This window comes from Typha angustifolia, chromosome 5, assembly GCF_048772165.1.
Source record: "Typha angustifolia cultivar Huaian chromosome 5, ASM4877216v1, whole genome shotgun sequence".
In the NCBI taxonomy this organism is placed as follows: domain Eukaryota; kingdom Viridiplantae; phylum Streptophyta; class Magnoliopsida; order Poales; family Typhaceae; genus Typha; species Typha angustifolia.
The window spans coordinates 5,623,952-5,648,771 of NC_133243.1; the positions used below are offsets into that span (position 1 = coordinate 5,623,952).

At 35.5% G+C, this 24,820-nt stretch overlaps 1 protein-coding gene across 3 annotated transcripts; it reads right to left on the reverse strand.

The window, feature by feature from the left end:
- Positions 1-549: 549 nt before the first annotated feature.
- LOC140760022 (uncharacterized) lies at positions 550-23,984 on the reverse strand. 3 transcript variants are annotated; one of them, XR_012104315.1, is made up of 24 exons: positions 23,767-23,984; positions 23,570-23,677; positions 22,158-22,306; positions 21,989-22,070; positions 21,427-21,845; positions 19,033-19,465; positions 18,708-18,931; positions 17,334-17,529; positions 17,072-17,214; positions 16,826-16,997; positions 16,627-16,680; positions 15,657-15,833; positions 14,332-14,444; positions 12,042-12,224; positions 7,310-7,367; positions 6,976-7,035; positions 6,817-6,858; positions 6,598-6,728; positions 6,379-6,514; positions 6,215-6,292; positions 3,008-3,124; positions 1,178-1,240; positions 907-1,100; positions 550-745 (listed from the first exon to the last, which is right to left on the reverse strand). XR_012104315.1 is itself a non-coding variant. In XM_073096789.1 (23 exons), the coding sequence occupies exons 1-23, from the start codon at positions 23,920-23,922 to the stop codon at positions 1,014-1,016; spliced, it is 3,381 nt and encodes a 1,126-aa protein (XP_072952890.1). In that variant the 5' UTR covers positions 23,923-23,984; the 3' UTR covers positions 550-1,013. The 3 variants fall into 3 exon arrangements, 1 of the variants encoding a protein (XP_072952890.1); XR_012104316.1 differs by having other exon boundaries at positions 888-1,100; XM_073096789.1 differs by having other exon boundaries at positions 550-1,100.
- Positions 23,985-24,820: the final 836 nt, after the last annotated feature.

Genomic DNA, 24,820 nt, shown 5'->3' on the forward strand with positions numbered 1-24,820 from the left:
TAGTGGTCTTGTTAAGAAGCTCTTTGGACTTCAAAGATAGGAGCTCTTTATTTTACTCAACCTAAAGAGCTGCCCAAGGACAGCAGTTGTTATATCCTTCTAATTTATCTTTGTTTGCTTAATTAGTCTTGCAACAGAGAGAACACTATATTCAAAGTCAATACCAATGTCTTTAACTGCCAAAGATGATAATCTAGCTAGAAATTTGGGATGAGGATAGTTTTTTTTTCCACTTGTTAATAATACTGTTGAAAAGAGTGATCATATTCTCAGAGCTCAGGCTTACCAACAAAACCTTATACCCTTCGACAAGTGCTTTTTTTTTTTTTTTTTGAATTACATCCACAAAAGAGTGTTATGAGTCGAAATTGAGAAAAGTCGTCCTAGCATATGAGATAAACTTTTCAGAAAAATATTCAACACATTGCATAGATTTTCCAGTCTCACAACATTTAACCACTTTAATTAGTTGAAGATCAACATAGATGATGAGCTCATTATGTGAGGGCCAGAACAAAAGAAAAGAAAAAGGCACAGCTCGTTACCAAAGATCCAAAAATGAGAACCTGTAGATATCTCAGCCAATAGAACTTGCTTCAAGCAATAGCCATATGACACTACCCAATATAAACATGACGGCGAGAAGTTTCATTGGCTCTGCACGTGAACATTTTCCACTGGTGTATACTTACACAGGAAGAGCAACAGTATGATGTTGGCTCTTTCAACTTCTGTAATAGCTTACCTATACAATAAGTAGTCAATTAGCTAAGCCCATATAACAGAGATTTTCTACAATCTTTTGGACATCTTATCAAAAGAAATGCTAAAGAATAATTGCTATTTACAACCTCAAAATTTCACTAAAAGAAGAATAATAATAATACATTAGAATTTGGAGATCACCATCTTTTGGAGCCCCGTCATCAACTCATCATCGATCCATGTATGTGAATGACAGGTTGCACTAAGCAGCAGTCAATCAACCAAGCATGATTCCAGATAACTGACCTTCACTGCATGTTCAGATCCGAAACAGAAGAAAGCTGCTCCTCCAAGACATTAAGAAGATCAAGGTACTCTTTGAATACATCATGCGACTGTCAGTTGTTTACTAACATGTTAGAAAGTTTCAGAGTAGAAAACAAAGCTAACAAAGCCTTTTAGTGATCCAAACCTGAAGGGTTATGCTATATGCTTTCCATAATCGCAAATCATGTCGGAAAAGATCAACCAAAACCTGGACAGAACAAGAATAAATGAGAGTGCCAAGGTATGAAGTCAAACAAGACAAATCATCCTATTTATACAGGACACTGTAATAATTCATTAACACATCATGCTGAAAGGTATGGTCATAAGTAGATCATCCGAAAATTGGTACATGGGTGCCAAAAAATAAAAAACTAAGCATAAAAAGAATATCCTTGCAATAGAAAGAGCACAATTTGGGTAAGAATACATCAATTTATGAAAACTTGTAATCTGTTTTGTTAATACTTTTAAGCCTAAAGTTGTATCCTTTTCGACAAACGGCACTACTCCGGCCATGGAGCCATACACTATGCACATGAAGGTAAAATGTACAAGTAATGATATTAGATATATAGCAGATTAAACTGTTTGACATTGTTTTCTTTTCTTTTAAATCGTTGAAGATGTAAATACATGAAAATCTACCGGTTCCAGGATCAAGTTAATGGTTTTGGAGATGCTTACGATAAAGAAATGAGATGAAAAACTTGGTCAAAATTGTTGTGAAGCACTTGACCTAACTTAATGCAACTTGATTGAACTGACCTCAAGCAAATGCCCTCAATCAGATGAATAAATTAGTCATTTTTACAAGAAAAATTACTTTGATTTCAAGAGAATAAATCAAACAAAAGAACAAATGAAATGACCTATTCAACAACTCTTTCACTCCCAACAGCAGTGTGAAGAATCAGCAGGTCAACTTACTAAGTAACCAGCACAATTGTTTTCATCTCGCACATGTAGAGCTGAAAATGGATCAATTTTGAGGATGCAGTCATGGATTGCCATCCTGAATACTATTTGTCCACTTTCTAAATTATATATTTGTGACCGTTTTATTTCTTAAAAGCCCATAATTGCAATACAGCTCATCACATCAATGTCTGAGATGACTGAACTTTTAGTCACTCTAAAAGAGGTGCTATATTAAATAAGTAGTGTCAATTATTTCTTGATTGAAATATCCCAAACTCATGATTCATCAAATTAATCATCCCAGGCATCAAAAGAGTCCATATGCCAATTTTCCAGTGGTCCACTGATTTCTTTTTTCTCCTTTTCGAATTAGCTATGTTCATGGTCAGGGAAAAAGCATCTGGTAGACTTAACACTTCCAGAAAATCACATTCCTAGGCCAGGATTAAGATAGAAAACACCATTCAATTAATGCAGTTAGGTGACTATAGGCATGCGAATGCCTTTAACTGAATGCCTATGAAAAACTTCACTCTGTGAAATGTGTAACATAATAAATTGTTGCTTACACCTACTATATATACACACACACAACATATTGAAATGGTAACAAATGACCTTTTAAAAATACATACTAAATTTAACTGGATGCATATACATACTTAATTTAACTGGATGCATATTTAGCCCCAAAAGCATGCTGAGTCATTGAGAAAGTTACCAAAGGAAAATAACTCTACTAGGCGGGTTAACAGAGATTTTCCATGGATGGGTGTTAATCTTGAATGATAACTTGTATATTAAAACTCATGGCTTGTTCAAAAGGATCCAAAGATATGATCCTTCCTAAATGAGTCATGGAAAGACCACATATAAAAGATGTAAACCATCCATATATAATCAGGTGGACAACTGCATAGTGAATTGATCTAATTGATAGATCAAGGAACCTTTACTAATGATCAAGTCAGGAATAAAACAGGAATTTCATTCTGCACACTGCTTCAATGTTAGATTAATTTAATTTGACAATGACATAACAAAGAAATCATACCTCTGCACGTCTCAATAAAGTTGCTAGCACTACAATCCACTCCTTGAACTTCACAGAGCACATATGTGCTAGAAGGAATTCAGCATCTAATCGGCTTTGTAGGGTGTCCATTTGGAGCTGGAACAAAAAAAAGCAAATTACAAATCAGCTAATAAGACTAGTCCATTCCTGTAGACATAGTAATGGTCATAAAATGCAGTTCTTAGTTGCAAGTTTGAATTCAGAAATGCATAAATGTAGACACTTCTAGGACCATGGAGATTATAAACTTGATTGAAACAGCCTTGAGGGGCCCACAAGGCCCTAGTTGCAGTTCGTCGGCAAAGTCAAATGATAATCACAAACAACTTGAAATAGCAAACAAATGATAATTATAGTATTTTACTTCTCTCCAAGAAGTATAGCAGAACTCATATTTGGCAAGACCCTCATCTCTGGAGTACAAGTGACTGTTATTCTCATAGAAAAAGAATCATTGAGGGCTAATTTCATTTTAAATGGTCCAGTTATGATATTTCAGATGTATGAACACTAGTGCTATTTCTTCTCCTAGTACACATTCTTTGCAATTATTCTAGGCTTCTAGCTTTTATTCTATTCATCGCTAAAGCACTTTCATATTGTTTCTTTGTAAAATTCCCCAATTCTATCCCACTCTTTTCTGACATACAATAGTTTACATCTAGTACTCTTAATTATTATCATTTTACCCCATACATTTTCCTAGAAGAAGATTATATAAACTTTCCTACTCAGTGAATCTAAACTCCAAACTTTTCGATAATATAATTCTTAAATTGCAACTCATTAGTCATAGTCTTCCCACCCAAACTAGATTCAATTCTTTCACTCCGTGCAGGAATGCTAAGTTACAAACAGTGGCAACATTGCATCCAGGAAGAGATAAAATGCCACACAAGAGGATGACAACCTGAAAACATTGATTCTATAGCAATCCGTTGTCGTAGTTTTCATGATGAAAGGCTAGGGGTGATCAATTGGCCCAACCTGCCCGGTCTGAACTGGGGTAAGCCCGGCCCAGACCCTGTTTGGGCCCGACCCAACCCGAGCCCAAACTGACAATGGGCGGCTCGGGCCAGGCCTTTGCCTGCCCGGCCTGACCGGGTAGCTCACCCATAAGCTTGACCCATAAGCCCAGCCCAATCTGCCCTCTACAGGTCGGCCCGCGAGCCCAGCCTAATTCGTAGTTTCATTGCAGTGGCAGTACCATAGTTTGAAGTGATTCATTGCCCTAACTCATACTCTTTGTTCCATCATGCACTCAGCTCGCGTTTTAGTTTTAAAGCACAATCAAACGATACTCTTACTAGTTCTATTAAATGTGGACCTAATGATCATAATCCTACCCTTCAACTAAAAGTCATATTCACCAGTAAAAATTTTAAAACATACAAACTAAGTTAAATCAGAACCAGCTGGCAGCTCAGAGAGAAAAAGGTGGAGAGCATTGGAAGTCATGCCGTTTTTATTACATATAAGCTTCAAAGAGTATAGAGTACGCTTCTAACCTTCTTCATCGTGATGTGAGCAATGAGCTTGCAAGAGCATTATCCAAGAGGCAAAGTACTAGTGAGGAAGCTTCTTGAAGGATCGAGCTTAGCAACCACCATAAGGATCAGGCCTATCTTCGTCGCCTCCGATCCTTCAGGAGGTCGCGCTCAGCGACCGCCATCGTAGCACTCCAGCTTAGACTTGGTGCTCTTCTCCACCACAAACCCCAACATCACTAGTAAACTCAAAGACAAAGACGAAGGAGGCTCGCCCAACCTAAGCTCGTCAAGCCCAAGCGCGTTACGCCCGGCCCAAGCCTGCTCTTTCACGGACTGGTGGGTGATAACGGGCTAGATTATTCTAGCATGACCCGAACCCAACACAGCCCAAACTACTCACGGGCAGGCTGGCAAACAGATTTCTCAGCCCGATTGGCCTGGCCCAGCTCGCCCGATGGTCACCTCTATGAAAGTCCCAGTATAATATTCGAACCAATTGTTGATCGATATAGTGCAAAACACATACAATGTGAAACTTTTACACACCTTTTTCCTTCTTCCCATGTCTTTAACTTCCTTTGGGTTAATGCTTCAGTAGTCAAGACTTCTAGGTTTCATCACATCACCTCTGGGTGAAGGTAGGCTACAACTTCACAACCAATAACTCCATGTAGGACTCTCCGTCAAGATATTTTATGGACATTAAACAGAAAATGCTATTCTTTGAACAAGCTTGACTCCTTAGAGAGCAGCCGATAAATTTGCTATTGGGATACATACTATCTGGCCACTTGGACGACTCTCATAAAATGTGAAATTATCAAAACCAGCTTATGTTAAAATATGTTATCTTGAATATATGGCCTCCAAGTAGTCTGTTGAAGAATAAAGCACATATCTCAGCACTTCATTTAATTCTTCCAAACAAATATTTCAAAGTTAATCATCTCGAGTACACAGGTTTACCTATTGCATACCATATATCTACATTCTTCTTGTCTGAGTCAACTAGTCTGGTTTGGTGAGATTTTGCCTTGTTCTTTCTTTTTTAGAGAAAAACATCATGTGCAGATTTCATCATTTAAACTCTGATCTATTAAATCTTAAATATTACACCTGTTCCCTTTCCTCTCCACAACATTCCTCATCTCCTAATACCTCTTTCCCAGAGAAGAAGAATGAAGACTTGCTTCCCTCAAAATAGTTATTAATGTTTCAAATAAATATTCCATAACTCTTGTCACTATTTTGCTATTTCAGTCTATTACTTAATCCCTTTTAATTTTGATGGACCTTCCTGACTCCTGAGAAGATAAACATTGCAATGTTTAAATGTGACCTAACCTGTGTATCAGGTACTATTTACCGGAATCCTTGCCTTGTTCAAATGATTGAAGTTTAAACTACAATAAATTATCATATATGTCCTAATACATCTGAAGATTGAATAAAATAATTTGAGGTATAACCTGCATGTAAATAACATCTTTATGTATCTACTCAAAGTAAAGATTAAAATAATAATAATAACAAAACCAATATTAGCAAGCCCAAAATGTGGAGCGTTATTCCGACAAAAATAAAATTGTATGCTAATGTTAGTCAAAGGAGCATGATAATCCAGAGTAGCTGAAGCTTTACTATTGAGTGTTTTATACAACTAAAGCATTTAAACCAAATTAAATATGGTCAATACCTTTTGCCCAATCAGTTCGAGTCCAGATGCAAAATTGTCCAGCCGAGCAGAACCCAATCTTTCTCTTTGAAGGTATTCCTGCAGTAAGTGGAATATAGTCACTAGTCACTATCAAGCTTTCACATGAGTAAAGAGCAGGTTAAAAAATATGATAAAAATCTCACCACAAGATCGAATTGAGTTCCTTTTACAAATGCTACAAGTTTCGAAAGTTCTTTTCCAGACATCAAGTAGCTAGCATGGCTCTCCAAAATGTTCTTAACAGAAGCAATGTGCGGACTGAGTTCTTTGACTGATGTACTGTTCCAAGAAAAAAAGAAAATTAGGGATGAGATAATAATTTACGCTTCACTCTAGAATAGTTCATATTAATACATGAAAACCTTTTCAAGTCAGATGACTGCCTCCTGTATGGGGAACGGAAAAGAAAATAGCTCAAAAATCTAGGAGAAAGCTTTTCAGACTCTGTTGTGGCGTTATCAAACTCTCTCCCAGATCTCAGTAAGAAGCATACCTGAAAGAAAGTACAGTAATATTCTTGTCTAATCCATACCTCGTATCAGCACTATCAATAGGAAATACATATTACATGAAGATCATACCAGCTCCCCAGCAAGTTCATACAAAGATTCATCAAGTGTAGCCTGAATGTTTGCAAATGTTCAAGTGACATCATTATGCTATTCAAAAAATGTATCAACAATTGATCAACCAAAAACAATAATAATGTCAGATAAATCCACTTTAGGAGAAAAACTTACTTGTAATAAACGGAGAGCACAATACTGACTCACAGCAGGGCCTTCTAGTTTGGCAATCACCTATAACCATACCAATTACTCTTGTTTAAGTTCCAACAGTCTAGAAAGGAAAACCTTGTGATATTTCAAAGTTATATATTAGTGAAGAAAGAGAATGAGAGAGCATAGATATTATTTGCTTGATCAAATGAAAATTCTCTGCAGATATTGCTAGACAAATGTCCAATTGTCCAGTATTCCCAGTTAACAAAAGGGAATGTTTGACCAATAAATATTTCTTCAGCAGGGGCATTTCACATGAATTATAATATCTTCAGAGAGATTTGTAGCATACCAGTATATAGCAAGCAGCAGTCCTATACCATCTTCGTTGAAAGCATTCTTCAAACAACCTAAAGACAAAAACCCGGCATCATAACCACTATGGAGATAAGTAGGAACTAAAAGGAAAAAAAGAAAAGATAATAGTCTCTGCATTCAAGTCTTAGGAGGCTCGCATCAATTTATGGTGATTCATTAAAGTATAGAATAAAAAATTATGTGAATTAAATGTATAAGAGCAACAGATCATGAACCACACTTCTGTGCAAAGAGATATGGTATCAAAAAAATCAATAAATATATAGGTCAATAACAACTTGTTATCCAGACAGATCTCAATTTTGGTAATGTCACAAGAGTGGGTTAGCACAAGATCTTTAAAATATTCCAAGGCTCTACATTAGTAATAAATGTATAAGAGGAGACATTACAACACTGACAACCAAAATTTCAAAACTCGGTATTGGGATCAGGATTGGGCATCTAAAAAGACAATATATATCGGTCGTATCGGCCGCTCGTATCAAATCGAAATATTCTTTAATTGCATAAAATTCTAAATGTTATTTAAAAATGTAAAAAAAAATTAGAAAAAATGACAAGAAAATAAAAATAACATATGAAGCCTAAAAATTTTTAAATTGTATTAACTTACTCCCTACTCTCTATCTCTTTCTCCTTCTCTTCTTTCCTCCCTTTTACTGCCACAACCCACCTCTCTCTTTTTTTTCCTCCATTTCTTCTCTCTCTCTCCCTTCTCTTCCCCTTTCACAGTTTCACTTTTTCTCCTCTTCTTCCCTCTCCCTTTTATTGCCGAAACCCATATCTCTCTCTCTTTTTTTTCCTCCATTTTCTCTCTATTTTTATCCTTCTCTTCTTCCCTCTCCCTCTTATTGTCGAAACCCATCTCTCTCTCTCTCTCTCTCTCTCTTTTCCTCCATTTCCTCTCTCTTTTTATCCTTCTCTTCTTCCCTCTCCCTCGTACTGCCGCAACCCACCTCTCACTCTTTTTTTCCTGCATTTTTTTTCTCTTTCCCTTCTCTTCCCCTCTATCTCTCTTTCCTTCTCTTCTTCCCTCTCCCTATAACTGCCGTAACCCACCTCTCTCTCTCTCTCTCTCTTTCCCTTTCTTTCCCTTTTCCTCTTCCTCCCTTTGTCACTGTTACTGCAGCAGAAAAATCTACAGTAACAGCAACAAAGACTCGGAGAGAGAGTAGGGAGGAGGCTCGCTGGAGGTTGTCGAAAGAAAGAGAGGGAGAGAGAGAAGAAAAAAAACTCACCTGAGATCGCCAAAGGTTGAGATCGTCAAACCATTGCCGGAGCACATTGCTAGACGTCGAGGTCGCCAAGGATCTGCTCGACCGTCAGTGGATTAGGTAGGAGAGTAGAGAATACACGAGAAAGAGAGAGAAGAGAGAGAGGGACAGAGGACATCCGGCTTGTATCCGACCACCCTCATCCGTATCGGGCAGGATCAGCCGATACGATCAATATTCGGCTGAAACTAGTTGGCCTGGGATTGGAGCCGGCCCAATCCGTTTTGGCCGATCCGACTCGGGATTGGCCGAAACTAGGTTCCATGCTAACAACACTGACGATCTCTAATTAGAAAGTTGTCTTGAATGACAAGTACTGTTTTTGGAACTATCATTTTCTCCTGGTGATGTATATATCCCATAGATCCCAAAATCGACCGATCCGAGTCGGATCGACCAATCCAGATCGGGATCGGCCATAACCAATCCCGATCAAACCGATTTCGGTCAATATTAGCCATATCGGCCAATCCGTCTTGACCGTATTGGCTAAAAACAATAATATTGGCTGGAATTAAATTTTTTTAAGATTCAGGTCGAATATAAAATATATATAACCTAAGAGACATTAATAATTGATGTCCTCAATTGCTTTCTTTTCAAAATTTTAGTTTTTACTCTATATCTCTCACACACTCTCCTCTCACTCTCACATTTCATCGAGTCTATTTGGCAGTCGTTCCGATGAGCCCCTCTAGCTAGTTCACACTTTAGTGAACTCATATGAGTTTTTTTTCTCATTTTTTTCTTCTTTTTCATCCACTTTTTAACTCATCTTTTTTTACTGCTATAGAACAACAGTAAACAGAGATCTCTCTCTTTATGTTGTTTAGCAGTAATAATTTATGAGTATAAAAATTTGTCTAATTCAAGTCGAAATTTATTATAGTTTGAGTGAGTTTTTTCTTTAGTTTTTAAAGTTCATATATGACTAATTTTTATTTCTTATTTTTCTATTATTTTTTATAAATGTTTTTGTATTTTAAATAATATTTAGAATTTTATATAATTAAAAATAGTCTGATCTGATACGGGCGACTGATATGACCAATATGACCGATACGTATCATTTTTTGCCGATCCCGATCCCAATATCCAGTTTTGGAACTTTGATATATCCTGCATAAAGTTTAATGGAATATGCGATTGATGTTGTATTGTTAAACAATATTTCAAAAAAGATATTTTGTTGAATCACCCGATTTACCCACTGAATATTCTTGATGAAGATTCTAAAGTTATATTCTACTTCCCACAATGTTTCAATAAAGAGATACTGGAGTTATTTTCCTTCCATACAACGAAGAATGCCAAGGAGAATACCACATTACATATCAAGCTTCTTGCTCACTCATGCAGCTAGATACAATATATGCAATCATTCTCTCTTTTGTTAACCAATAGTTCAGAGTAGCCAAGATAAGGATGATCTAATGGACAAGTGGATATTATCAAAAGAATGAATAATAAATTATTGTATCAAACACAAGTTAGAGGTAGAAATTATAGAGGATAAGTTATGTGAAAGTCAATTGAGGTGGTTTGAACATGTTAAAGGAGACTGCATAATGCACTACTATGTGGAAGTGAATTTATGGAAATAGAAGGTGTTAAGACGGAAAGAAAGATTAAAATTGAAGTGGACATTTTAAGAACAGACATGGTTATGGTAGCACTTAATTATTAGAGAACCATACAGTATATAGAATTGAATGGAAAAAAAGGATCCATGTAACTGTAGAGAACCTTGCAATGCTTACATTTGTTCTTGTTGTTTCATCGTAACAATGCAATGAACTTTGTTTTAGGCTCAAAACGGAAAAATGGTGTAGCTAGAAACAAAACACCCAAAATGTAGCCACCTTGCTTAATGGTCAATCTAAAATAAGAAAGCTTCACATGCATGAGTTTGTACAGGAACCTACTAGGTCTCTTTTCACTCCAAAACATCTCATGAGATTGTGCTTTGTTTTCTTTCTTTCTTGGTAAACTCAGTGTTTGTTGAGGTTTTAAAAGACATGTAGCGCCTAGACGCTAAGCGGGTGCTTTAAATTTAAGACAGTTAAAAAGTAAACAAGTAAAAGAAATAATAGTTACAGAAGAAGTTAAAATTAATACATACAATCTAAATAATGTGCTAATGCATACTAAGTTATTAAAATCCACTAATTCATCAACACGTACAATAATTTTGAATTTCAAAATCTGCATATTAAAATCTGAGACGAGATACTAAGGCAGTCACATAGGCGGAACCTAAGTGGAGACTAGTTATATTCTATCTTAAGGCGAAAGCCTAAGCGTTAAGATGAAAGATTTTAACACAATGGTGTCTATTCAGGTATGACCTACTAAGATCAACATAAGACTTCATCAACTTCATAATGGACATAATCATATAAGATAAGGATGTTTTTCAAACATGAAAGAGCAGTCAAAAGAAAAAGATGAAAAATTAGTGTAGAATGATCAAATATTAGCTTTTCAGTACAACGAGAATGGTTATATCTTTCTCCACATCAAAAAGGCAATGAATGAACAATATCTGTCAGTGTTTTTGCCTTGTAACAGAAACATTTTATGTACTTCAGAATAATTTATTGTTTTCTAGGCTCCTCAAAAACCAAAGGATGATTAAATCATGAAATTACGACAAAAAACAATTCAGGATTCTAAATATCGGTCTCAGGATCGACTGCTGGAAAAGACGATACATATCGGCCATCCATGTCGACCGATTCAGATCAGAGATCGATAAATCGGCTAATATCAACCGATTCATTTTGGTGACATAGATCAAAATAGGCCAAAACTTCAATCCATAGATTTTCCAGCATAAACACTATCTAAATTATAAACCTGCCAAAAATATCTGATGTACCAGTAGAATATAAACACCCTGGCATCCTATGTTAATGCCTAATTTTAAAAACCATAAATTGATCCAAAACCAAATTGCCATGATAAAAGAAAGCATGAAATATAGGTTACTACAAAATAAAGGGCTTTTTGCATGTACAGCATTCTTAAATCCCCAAGTCATGTAAATATACCCCTCTAATTTGATATTTGAATGTCACTCGACAAAAAAAAATCTGGTTTTGCATAAATTAATCCATTTAATGCCAAAAAAAAAATTATTTTTTCTTTCTAAAGAAAAATCCCTCTAACTGAGGGTATTATTTCTTCTTTCTAAAGTATTACAGTTAACTTTTCAGATTTTAACTCAGTTGCCAAAAAAAAATAACCAGAAGGGTATCCATGCAAGAGTTTTGAGAGATATACACATAAACATATGCAAGTAAGGGACTTTTGAAGGGTATTCATGCAAAAGAGCCATTTCTAGATTGCATACGATATAATTTGATAAGAACTCAAATGTCAAAGAAAAAAAAAATTTAGGTTTCAAGGTAGTCAGTTACTACGCACTCAGTGGATCTTCCAGCAGCAGAGAAAAGATCAGCCCAATGTCGGCCATCAGTTTTCCTTGCAACACTAACAACGACATCCACATATTCAGGAAAAATTTTAAGTAGATCACAAGTCTTCTCTAAAAGTGAGTTATCTGAGGACTTCACTGATGGCGGAAGCTGATTCTTGGATGCACTTTGCCTGCAATATTCAATTAAACAATTCAACAACAAAAAGCTGAAAGATTATATTAGGGAATTAAGCATCACTGTCACATAAAATGGAGGCTTCATTTGAACGATGCAACCCAAAATTTGAAATGAAGTTATTATAGTTGCTTCCTATACTGCATTGTAGCATTGTGGATATTATAGTCGGTTGTGTTCCAACGGTGAAAAATCCATTATGTATTTCAAAGGATGAGTCTAAGAACATTTCTAAAAGAAAAAAAAAAGTATGGTAATTGCAAAATTCATGGAGAACAGGTGAGAGTTTAACCAAACTCAAGAACTATTTGTAGTTTGATGGGCAATCTGAAACTTTGATTCTGGGTGGCAAGTGGCAAAACGTAGTTTCAGAGAGCACACAGTTAATGCCACCTGAAATAGTGGCTAAGTGCTGCTCTCGACCTATGGGTGAAAATTGGTGGGATTAACTCTGATCCAACCTGACTCGATTTGAATCGGATTCGGATAAAAAATTCCTATCCGATTCAAATACAGATTCAGATACAAGTAGGATTTTTGGAGAAAAAAAAAAAAGAAACCAGATACGGATATGAATATCAAATATCCGTTTATCCACATATTTTTTAAAATGATTTACAGTTTTTAGTTTGCTTATTTAAATTATATATTATTTATAGAGATTGATTTTGCTAATTTTATATGTATTTGATAAGTAAGAAATTTCTTTTTCTGAAATTATTAATATTTTTGTGTTAATTGTCTCTAAATGAAAGATTATAATTCGTTTAAAATTTGATCTATATCCGTTTAAGATCTGATCCTCTATCCAAAAATTATCAGTATCCATCTAGTTACTATATAATTTTAAATTTTTTTTATCCGTCTAATATTCGTATCTTGACCAAAAATATGGATTCAAATGATCTACATCCAACCAATTTTCACGCCTACCTTGACCACATGATCACAATGCTTTGGAGCACTTGAATACTGCTTGGGCTCTAATCACCATATCCATCAAGTCACAAGTGTCGTGACTTGCCAGGTGGTCAAAGCATTATAGACAAGGTTCACAATTTCAGCAAATTTGGATCAATCAAAATGGATCGAGATCGGCCATAGCCAATCCCAATCCCACTAGCAACATTAACTGTATCAGCCGAAACAGTTTAATACATGTTGTTTAAAGATTTGGGTTAGATTCATTTCCAAGGGACATTAATAATCGCTGTCCGCAGCTACCTTCTTTTCAAGTTTTCAGTTTTTATTTTCCTCTCTCTCGTACACACTTTACCCCCTTCCCTCATACTTTAAGGAGCTCATCCGTCGAGCTCCACACTCTAATGAACTTGGGTGAGTTTTTTTTTTTTCATTTCTCCTCTCTTTCTTCCCACTATCTGACTCCCTTTTTCTTCCTCGTTTACTGCTACAAAAAAATAATGAAGAGAGTGATCTCTCTCTTCATCTCATTTCTGTAGCAATAATTTACAAGGAAAGAAATTTACCATATCCAACTTATTATTCATCATGGTTTTGAGTAAGTGAATATTTTTTTAGTTTTAGGCTTTTATATGTGAGTAAACTTTATTTTCTTATTTTTTGTCATATTTTGTAAATTTTTAAAAATATTCCTGTATTTTCTAATAACTTTTAAAATTTTACGTAGATAAAAAGTAGTCTAATACGTATCATTTTTTAAGTGGCTGATCTTGATCCCGACTTTGGTTACATATTGCAAGGTCTTAGAGAGTGGGGACTTATGCCTATGAGATGAATGATCAAGAAATTAGAGCCCCATGGTAGTTGTACCAACCAAGCAGGCTAGTTCCACGCAACCAGCATTTAAAACCTTGGTTCAATCTAAAAGAATAGTGGTATGAAATTGTTGTATTACCAGGGAATATAATATTCTTTAGTTGCCAGCATCACATTACTCTCTGTCATCTCAGTTCTCATTAAGCCTTCATTCTCTATTTAGTATTTTCTATTACATATATATGTATACTATGTGCTAGCAATCTTGATAAAAACACCATTAAACATGCATCTATTATCAATTGAGTTCCTAGTGATTTGTATAAAGCACAAACTGAATTGGCTTTTGATAAATACAGTACTACCTTGATATCTCGGCATCAAATACAGTAAACAGAAGCCACTCCAAGCAGTGTGAAAAGTGAGGCTTTTCCGCTGATAAGCATGCTAACCTCAAAGCTTCTTCACTTTTGTCCCTCTAGTTAAAAAAATGGGTTACATGGAATAAGAAACTCCAAGCATGATACCAGAACCTATGCGGTACAGATCATTACATAACCATAAAATACAAGAATAAAAAGAGAATAGCTTGCACATATTAACTGTAACAAATCGGTGATAGATTTATGGTGGAATTTATTATATGGGGGCAACTAACCATTTTAGTGGGATAGAATATGTTTGATAGCATGTGTAACAAACTTTGGAACCAACAAGAAATGATCTAACACAAGAAGCTTAAAACAGGCATAATGAAGAATGCAAAAAGATGAAACTGTAGTAGAATTAAAACCTTTTCCCAAGAATACATAGTCAGCTATGGAGCAGAATCACAATATGAGAAGGCTTGATGGAAAAATTAAACAGATCTGCAGCCAGAGAAGTCTTGCAGAACTAAAACAATTATAGGACAATACTAGTGACATTCTTTGTTCCAGATAACCTTCTGACTCAAGTCTCACCATGAAATGCACTCCAGATCCTGAGGCATGCCATGAAACTTTATAAAGAAAGCAAACAAAAGTTTTGCATAGGCCCAAACCTTGGACAACAATGGCATCAGTTAGGTTGTGACAAGATACCACTTATCCAAGTATAAATGTTCTTAGGCCCTAAGCCCATCTAATGTTCATCTGGTTCAGACTATTTGGAGTAGATAATGATAAAAGACCGATTGGGTTCTACGGTAGGATACAGTTTTTTTAATGCAATGCCTGTATTATTTTGTCAGGTTTCAGAGTCAACTTGTGTTGGATTAAGTACTCGAATGAAATGATTGTATGATGTTCGTTTCACCTCAGGAGGCAAGGGTCTCCTAAATTGCTTGACACATAGGTGAAAGTGTATATATAAAGAAGAATGCTACAAATAAATATCTCAGAACTTCAGTATGGTTTGATCATCTAATTAGATGGGGAAAAATAAGATATAGAGGTATCTTCTCTGGCTAGACATGACCACATATCTTTAAATGTTAAACTCCAGTTTGATAAGATATGCAGTTATATAGAGTAATGTAAGATCATACATGTTCCAGTAGCTGATCTTTCTCAAAATATGAAAAAAAAATGTATGACTTGCATATTTAACATTTGATTTTTAACACAATATATATATTAATAAGAACCATCATGCGAATGCAGGCCTCACCTTGGTTAGAAGTATAAAATGTAACACATATTTATGATACCTGAATAAGATGCCTCAGTAAGCAATGCAAGATGGTTTGAGCTTGAGGTGAGGGCTCAAAGCATGGAAACTCATTAGATGAAAATGACATTCTCTGAGAAACGCCAACAACAACCGCAACATTTGGTAGAAGACCCAGGGGATAAACCTCACGATCAAATTCAAGCTCTGGATCCAACTATAGAGTGCAAAGATATGATTTTAATCACACCAAATGAAATGACAAAATAATGCAAGGACTTAACATCACACAAAAAAGTACTTCAATATCAAATTGGAGGCATAAACAAAATGTTTAAAATTTTCAGATTATCAAAATATATAACTGTTTATAAAAAATTCAATAGGTCTATTCATTGAACTATTATTTCAATTTACCTATATCCTTGTAGATAAGTCTCTATTTATGTTTGTTCCGACTTGTAAGAATATGGAAGAAAGTACTTCCTTTTCACTATACAAATACTAAATAAACAAAATAGATTAAACTCAATTGTGAAACCTTATGAGAACAATTAGATGAGTCCATAAGATCCTGCTACCCCTTACTAGGAGGCGACAAGTGACAATCCCATACACATTTTATAGTATATGATAGAAACCATTGTTTTATGAGTGAAGTAATTCAGTAACAATATGCAATAATTACTCTTCTCTCATTTCTTCATCTATGTTCTTTCCACCATTTATAATTCTGTGCTTATTCTTTTTTATATTTCAAATAGTTACAGATTTATTTTCCCTTTAATAAGGCTACATTGGCTGATCCACCATGAGGAGATTTTCAGGATTTCATAAAAAAACTTGTGCAGGACAAGAAGCACATAATAACTACATTTTCTAGGATGACAACCATAAATAGAACAGTCAAATTCAAGCGTGATTATTTTTATAACTAACACTATAAAAAATCCATGAGTTTATGCAGGCAGGACTGTACATAGTTTGAGGAAAAATCAGATCATACATACCTGCAAGAAGTCCTCCTGTTTAAAAGGATCAACACCAGGAGATGGATACCATACCTGCAACAATTAGTTTCCATGTGACAATTATATCAAAAGGTAAACAGATATAGTATTTAACAATTTATGTCTTTAATTAAAAGATATGGAATATGACAATGAAAGATAATATAATGCAAATAGGTAATACAATGCATATTTTTACCTGCATTCCACGGTGACCATAGTCTAACCAGGAAACCTCCTCAATAAGATTTGCCTTTTCAGATTGGCCACAAGTTACCCAGAACAACTCAACTGAAGTAGTAAGTACTTGTTCATGCCCATCATCCAAGTCAAGCACTGATAGCTCTCCATTTGTCCGCAAAATCAAGCATCTGACATGTAAATCCAAGCCTAAACAAAATCTCAATATGATACAAGTGAAATTAACAAGTGCAAGAAAAAATACCTAGATGGTTGTTGGGATAACAAGTCCGAAGATCGGGCAGTGTTCCTTTCTAGTATTCCTTCATCTATCTGGTCAGGGATGAAACGCATTGATGCAGGATGGCTCTTTGCACTCATGATTGAAAGCTCTCGTACAGTAGAAAGCTGTATACAGTTATACAAATGCTATTACATTGACTAAGTGTAAACAAGAACAGAAAGCAGAATTGTCCAATAATTCATCTTATGAAATTATATTATGCATCTTAGGAATTTCACATCACCTGCAAAACTGGAGAGCTGGCAGGAGATAATTCTCCCACGATCTTCACATGGAAAATATGAACATCAAATGGACGATAAGTAACAAGTATGTAGTCCTGAAAGACGTCCATGACCATCGGTTTACCAAGTAGTTGTTTTCGATAAAGTAAGGAACTCTGATCAAGATGATATCTAGGAAAAAACAGCAACTCATACCTACAAGAGATAACTAGACTTTTCAATAAGCTAGCTCATTAAGATGCTTGAGTGCTAATCAGAAAATTTTGGCCCACAAGACATGAGAAAGGAAATAGAATACTATAGTAACCAGGTTGAGCTAACTACATGGACAATTTGTTTAAAAGTACAGGAATGATCTTTATAGAAGAATTTTATACCATTTCTTACAACAGAATGAGTAATGACATTGAAGCGCCGAATAGTTTAAGAAATATTATGAAGGGTTAGATATAGTTAAGATATATTATGAAGCCTAGAATAGTTAAGAAATATTATAAAGCATTGAAAAGTTAAGATATATTATGAAGAATTTTATACCATTTCTTACAACAGAATGAGTAACAACATTGGGAGCTGCAAAATAGTAAATTCTGAAGCTGCTTCATTGCTAGTGTAAGAAAAAGGAGGTTGGAAGGGGTTTTCTCCTTCAATTAGTTTCAACAGATAAGATAATTCCCAAGAATTTAATATAATGATCACAACATTTTCTGTATTTGATCAAGCTTTTCTCATTTTGTACCTTTGTACAGAACCTATCCATGTTAGATTCATTTGATCTTAGAATAAAACATTTACAACTCTTATATCCTGAGTTATCAATCCACTAGACTGCTCCCTGCCGTTGAATAATAAAAAGGACCATATTAATAATTTAATACCCACAACAATGAGACATTTGTCAATGCACAAATCTCGTACCTCTTTGTGCATTTCACTCAATTGACAAAATGTTTCCCACTAGAAGCAATATGTCTTGTCATAGTTTGACATAACTTCAACAAGATTCTTGAAGATTTGACTAACATATGATATATTTCAAGAGTAGAAATTAACAACAATATAGAAATATCAGTCATGTGATAGGAGAAGCAAAAGATGGATCAACAGTAACAAAGAAGTTTGTGAATCTCCAGATTTAGATGATTGAGAGATCTTTAGAACTTCGTGCTGTACTTCTTATAAAATGCAGACAAAACAAGCAAAGGTGAAAAGAAAGGACCTGATCAGAGAAAGCTGTAAGCCTTTCACAACTAAATAACAGAAGCAATACCAAATGTTCATTATGTTGCACAAAAAGTGATGTCATGTAGCTATCTATGATAAGGGAAACCAAAATTTGCAGCAAGGAAGAATGGCAAGAAGTTGAGACTCACGTATTTGAAGAATCAACATAGTTACATACAACAATGATTTTTCCTAGCCATAACAAGCCTTTGCATTCAATTTTTTGTTCTTGAGTGACATCTCCAAAGACACGCCACTTTTTGTAGCGTAAGTCATAGAGGATTAGCCCATGGAGACCTGCAACTGCCAAGTACATACCATCTGTGCTAGCCACTACATGCAAAACTGGCCAATTCTGTGAAATGTAAGACACCTGCATTCAAAATTTACCACATCAAGAAACCACATCAAACAAGTTACATCACTATAGGGGTACTCAAGAAAGCAAAAGTCATTCAGATAACAAGATCTAACTGGAAGATTAAGATGCAACATCTTAAGTTCATCTGTTTCATCAGGCTGCACCAAAAGAACCCGGTCTTCACCATGAATAATTTGCCGAGCATATGTTGTGCCTGAAAGCCCTCTATTAAGGCAGCATTTGCCAAATGAGAATGCCAGAATCCTTGTTGATGAGCTTTCTTCAACAGCAAACAGCTTGTATCCATACTCATCCCACTGCACATAAGAGGTTCCCCCCATAAGAGGTTCGAATTTCAAATCAGGACTACGTTTCACCGTAGGAGATGAGGCAGAATTTGTTCCAGTTTGACGAATTGTGCACATCAAACGGCACCCAGATGCAGACCAAACACTAAGTCCTCTAAATTTCCAGCCAACTGCAAAAGCGCAATTATCAGGTGTCCAAGCAATGGAAGTAACAGGCCCAGTATCTTCCATTGAATACCTGCACAAAGCAACACTCTATTAGCTCATCATTGTCCACTAAATAATTACATTACAAGTGCACAGACCTAGCCTGTGAGATACATAAGCTCAAAGAACAAGCTAACAAAATTGTTAGCTCAGCAGATTCTAGTTTCAGCAATAACAGCACATTCATGACAATAAAAGAAAAATAAGAGATGGATAAGAGAAGAAAAGGTGAAATAAAATAACAGATCAGCAAAGGGAGAGGCAAAGAAAGGAGGGGAGAGAGAAGAGGGGGGGAACAAGCAAACTCTGAAAAGCCTTTTTTACTAAAGTAGTTTTCATTTTGCGAGACATATACATATCAACTAAATAGAGAAGAAAAAAAGCATATATCTAGGAAGGTTTAGAATGTCTTTTGCTGTTGAGGTCCTATCTGCTAGCCACTTCCTTTAAAATTCTCTTATCCTTCTTCCTTTCCTCTTCTCCAGTAAAAATGACCTAAAACACTGGAAAAGACCTCCAAAGAGAATTGCACCAAGTGCTTATAAATAGAGATTTTTTCAGGTATACTAAGTCAAATATGAACATTGATTATCGTGTCAATCAGTATGTCTGGTGCATACCACATCAAAGCCATAGCTGCACCAATATAGGCAAGTATCTTGATTCTCGCATGACAACTTCTGTCAATATCTGTAACCTTGTGCCAACCTTGTGTAAAACCAGCTTATGTTATTTAGCACAAATGCCGCTCAAGACATATTATGTCAATGACTAACCTTGTGCTATTAGCATATTAGCACATCAATCCTTGAGTATGAGTATCTAGATGATGATAGACATCCATAAACAGCTAAACACTAAAATTCCAGCATAGAGATGTTAAGCAGAAGACATCAATTCATATCCTACATTGTACCAACAACATACCTATACATATAGGATGGTACAAAGTGTAAGAATCAATTAGACAATCCCTAGTCTGAGCTAGAATGAACTAATAAATTTTTGGATCATAGAAATATAGAATCATAAAAGCTATGCTTAAATAGTGGATCAAGATCAAGAATTAACTTAGTTGCTAATCCTACATATAAAATTGATTGCCTATAGGTTTTTATGCAAAACCAAGTATCTATTTTTGTACATCTCCATTCACATGAACTTTTCAGCACCTTTTCTTATGGCTACTAAAAAAGACTGAAGCATGGTTTATTTTCTTCTCTTTTTTGTCCATTATTGTGCTACAAGATCCAATGTTTACTAACTATCATCCTTATCAACATGACCAAGGATTGGGTAAATTATATAGGAGTGAGAAAGAAAGGAAAAGAAGAGAATACCGGAGTATAGAATGATGAGAGACAAAGAAATTCTTTCACAAAGACAGTCTTTCTCAACAATAAATTTGTTCACTAGAGGCAGAACACATACCTAAGAAGGTCCATTGGATGAAATAACAAATTTTACAATCAATTATTGACTTCACAGTTGACACTTACTCTCTGCACTTGAACTCATATGGGCTACTTAAAATCTATAAGGGTAATTTAAGAGAGCTATTATTCTTTCTTATTACTTGTTAGTCTCATGGGATGTAGAAGCAATGATCAAGTTTGACATGGCTAATTGGCTAAACAATATATATAGGGCAAGAAAGAAAAATGACAGTTAAATATAGGGACCCAAGTATTTATCTGGCTAGAAGTACATGATTGCGTCCTATTATTTTGCCTGCCTGATGTCAAGCTTGTCTTACTCTATAGCATATCAAGTTGTCCATTGACCAAATAATTGCCCAAGGAGGAAGTAAGGTGGAATACAAACAGGTCTATCTCTAAAAAAGCAGTACCGCTGGTTCACAACATCTACTAGTGACAATGAATTGCACCTTAAGCTGCAATTAACCTAAAAGACAGATAGAATAGATCTATAAAGATGTCACAAGAAAGAACAGCAGCAGCTCATAAGCCTAACCAACAATTCACAACTTACCCCCAATCATACAAAGATATTGTACGTAGATGTTGCGCACCCTCTGCCAGGTCATATAGTTCAACAACACCTCGGCTACAACCAACAGCAAGTATCAGCTGATCAGAAGCTATAGAAGCACACATGGCATCTTCAGTGTTCAACCATATATCAGCTTTAATATTACTTGTTTGCTTTAAACCCTTTTTACCAATTGAACACAGTGCAATCTGACAGCCTGAATATAGCGCAACTAGTAACTTTAATTGCATTGACAATTCAAGCTTGATGATAGAAGAACTCCTTGCACAGCAGTGAGTAGACTTTGAATCAGTGAAATTTCCTTGACAAGTAGAAGGCTCGTGAGCTAAAGAATCTGGCGATGTAGTCATATTCGCAGAGGCATCCATATGGCAACAAAGTCTGAAGCTGCCAGAGAACTGGAGTAGAAACATAAAATAGGTCAAAGAATTCGAGGAATTAGAAAAGGAACAGGATCGTACATTTATTTAGACCCTAGACAACCGAACTTCTGATATTAGAACTTCATGAGAAATCTGTAGGAAAATTAATTTGAATGTACCTCCCCATTCCAGGACACAAGCTGTAACTGCCCAGTAGAAAGTCCAAGAAGCATGCTTTTGTTGTCACATACAAAATTGCTCCTGAAACATTATAGGAAAGGGGAAATGGAAATTAGTTTTCTAAAGGGAAGATCTGTTGCCATCATTAAGTCATTGACAGTGTCTTACATTACTAAGTTTTCTTCAGAAAATGGCGCCTTCTCAGAGATTATAAGAGATATATTAACAAGAAAAAGCCCAGGAAGCTGCTTCGCTCCAATAAGCAGCCTCTTTCCAGAGATATGGACCTTATATATATGAAGGAAAAATGAAGAAGTCTGCAGCAAGACAAACAAGCACAATTTGAGAACCAGATGAAAACACTATATCAAATGAATACATATTTCAGAGTCCAGAAAAGAGTCGAGGAGCATACACTTCAAAACGAGTGTCATGGCTGGTTCTATGAAAGGAGCGCACGCATATAGGTTCACATTTAGTTAAACAGATTATGGGCCGTACTTTGAGGTTAATGTTGTTAAAGGAATAGTATCCATTAATGATCTATTATCTAATAACTTAACCTTTTGAGTCAACTCATTAGAGCTAGTTTTTCTAGAGGTAATGAGGTTTAAATCTTGTCAGCTCACTTTTATTCCCTATTTTCTAGTATCTATTCTAGTTCTTACGGTGGACCTCACATCTTATTATCTATCATTAATCCACGTGCAATATTAGAGATACATTATTGGTTTACTATCAAATAGCTTAAGTTTTTAGGTCAAATTGTTATCTAACAATTATGTGCATGCCTTTTATTATTTAAACTTCGCAAAATCAAGTTTCCAACATATACAGCATCTCGCATGTCATCCAACAAATATTATTGCAAAGCTAGAAGAATTTATATGATGGACATCCTTGATAGTGATGTACTTCAAGTTTTCATACTTCTCTTGCAGAAAACAGGAATAAAAGGAAAAGAGAAAGATCGCACTTCAAGTACACAGATTCATACTTCTCTTGCAGAAGGACAGGAATAAAAGGAAAAGAGAAAGATTGTGCCATCTTGCATGCAATGAAAAAGATTGTTTACCTTGTTTGTAGTCTACAATACAAAATATCAGTTAGGATTTTCTATTATGCTCTTTGTTCATCATTCTGGAGTAAAAGTTATCAATAATGTATGCAAATTTGTGAATATACCCCGGGTAAACAGTATTCTTTTTTCATTTTCTGATAATACTTGATATAATATATAATCAAGAAAGCTTCTAATCAAAAAATTTATATCTTGTGGTACCACCTGTTTGTCAATTACAGATCTAATTCAAGCTGTGGAAGAAAGTATAATATACTAGGTAGGAGGAGAAGAATAACAAAGAGAAACTTCACACTAAATATAACATATATAGGAAAAGGAACAGCAAAAATCGAAAATTTGGCGACAATGCAGGAAGATCCGTGGTCCAATACCAGAAAATCGCAAAAGAAAAGCAATTCACTGTTCGCACTGGGGCAGCATTCGTCGAAAAGAACACTAACAAACTAACACCACTCCTCTGGAGATCAAGGAGCACAAGGCGATCGAATCCACTTACAAGAACGGCGATGGTTTTGGTGTCCGGACTCCAAATCGCCTGCGAGTTTTCGCCCTCCCTCTCCACCGAGTCCGCATCCCGCGCGTACTTGCCGAGCCGCACCTTGTGCTGCCATCCAAAACCCTAGATAGCACGACATAGAGGGCAACAAGGAAGGGATCGAGGAGGGCGAGTAGAGAAAAGGAGTAGGAATGGACCTGGGAGGAGCTCCAGATCTCGAGGGAGGTGGGGGCGACGACGAGGAGGCGGCGGTTGGCGACCTTGATGAAGACGACGCGATCGGAGGAGGAGGAGGAAGGGCAGTGGCTGGGATCGAGAGGGATGACCTGAGGCCATCCGTAGGCCATATACATCTTTGGAAGCCACAGGAGAAAGGAAGAGGAGGAGATCTGAGAGAGGAGGAGACGAAGCTGTACAAAAGTCCTTTCTATTAAGTTTCTCTTGAGTCATAACATTACTGAGATGATTCGTCCGACGAGGCAGCGCACGTGGTTTTTTCTTTTCTTTTCTTTTCTTTTTAAGAACGTGGTATTGTATTAAAGTGGTGTTATTACTTAACTACTAATCTCTCTTTTACACGTATCATTGCCCATTTGAGGGCAACTAACATTTTGGTGCTATCTTCCCTTAAAAAGAATTAAATAAAAAAATTTATTTTGGTATTGTGAACCTATTAATACCATTTTCTAATAAATTGTAAGATTTAAAAAGATAAAAAGAACTCACTGGCTACTCAAAAAGTTTTTAGCTCCACTGACATTTGATTAGTTATCGCATGAGCTCCACATAATCTCATATTTTATACAATATTAATAGATGGGGGTGTTAAGAGTACTATTACTATATTACTCTTATATATGTTCGTACTGTTATGCACTATATAATTATATATTCGCACTTTAACGTACTATATGACTATATGTCCAATCATCATGCACTACGTGGCTATATATGCACACTGTCAGCATTTAGCATTATATGGTTATATTTTTGCACTACCACAGATTTAGTATTATATAGTTATCTGTCCATATTATTATATTTTTAATATTATATAGTTATATGTTCACACTATCACATATTTATAAGTCTGTATTTATCCTAATTCGGATATATAAAGCATTTTAAATTCACATTTATGATCAAAATATTATAATTTAATAAAAAAATATTATTTACTACTACTTTAGAGAAAGATATCATGTTTATTTGAGAGGGCAACAGTTTTTTTTGATACATTAAAGTTCTCTT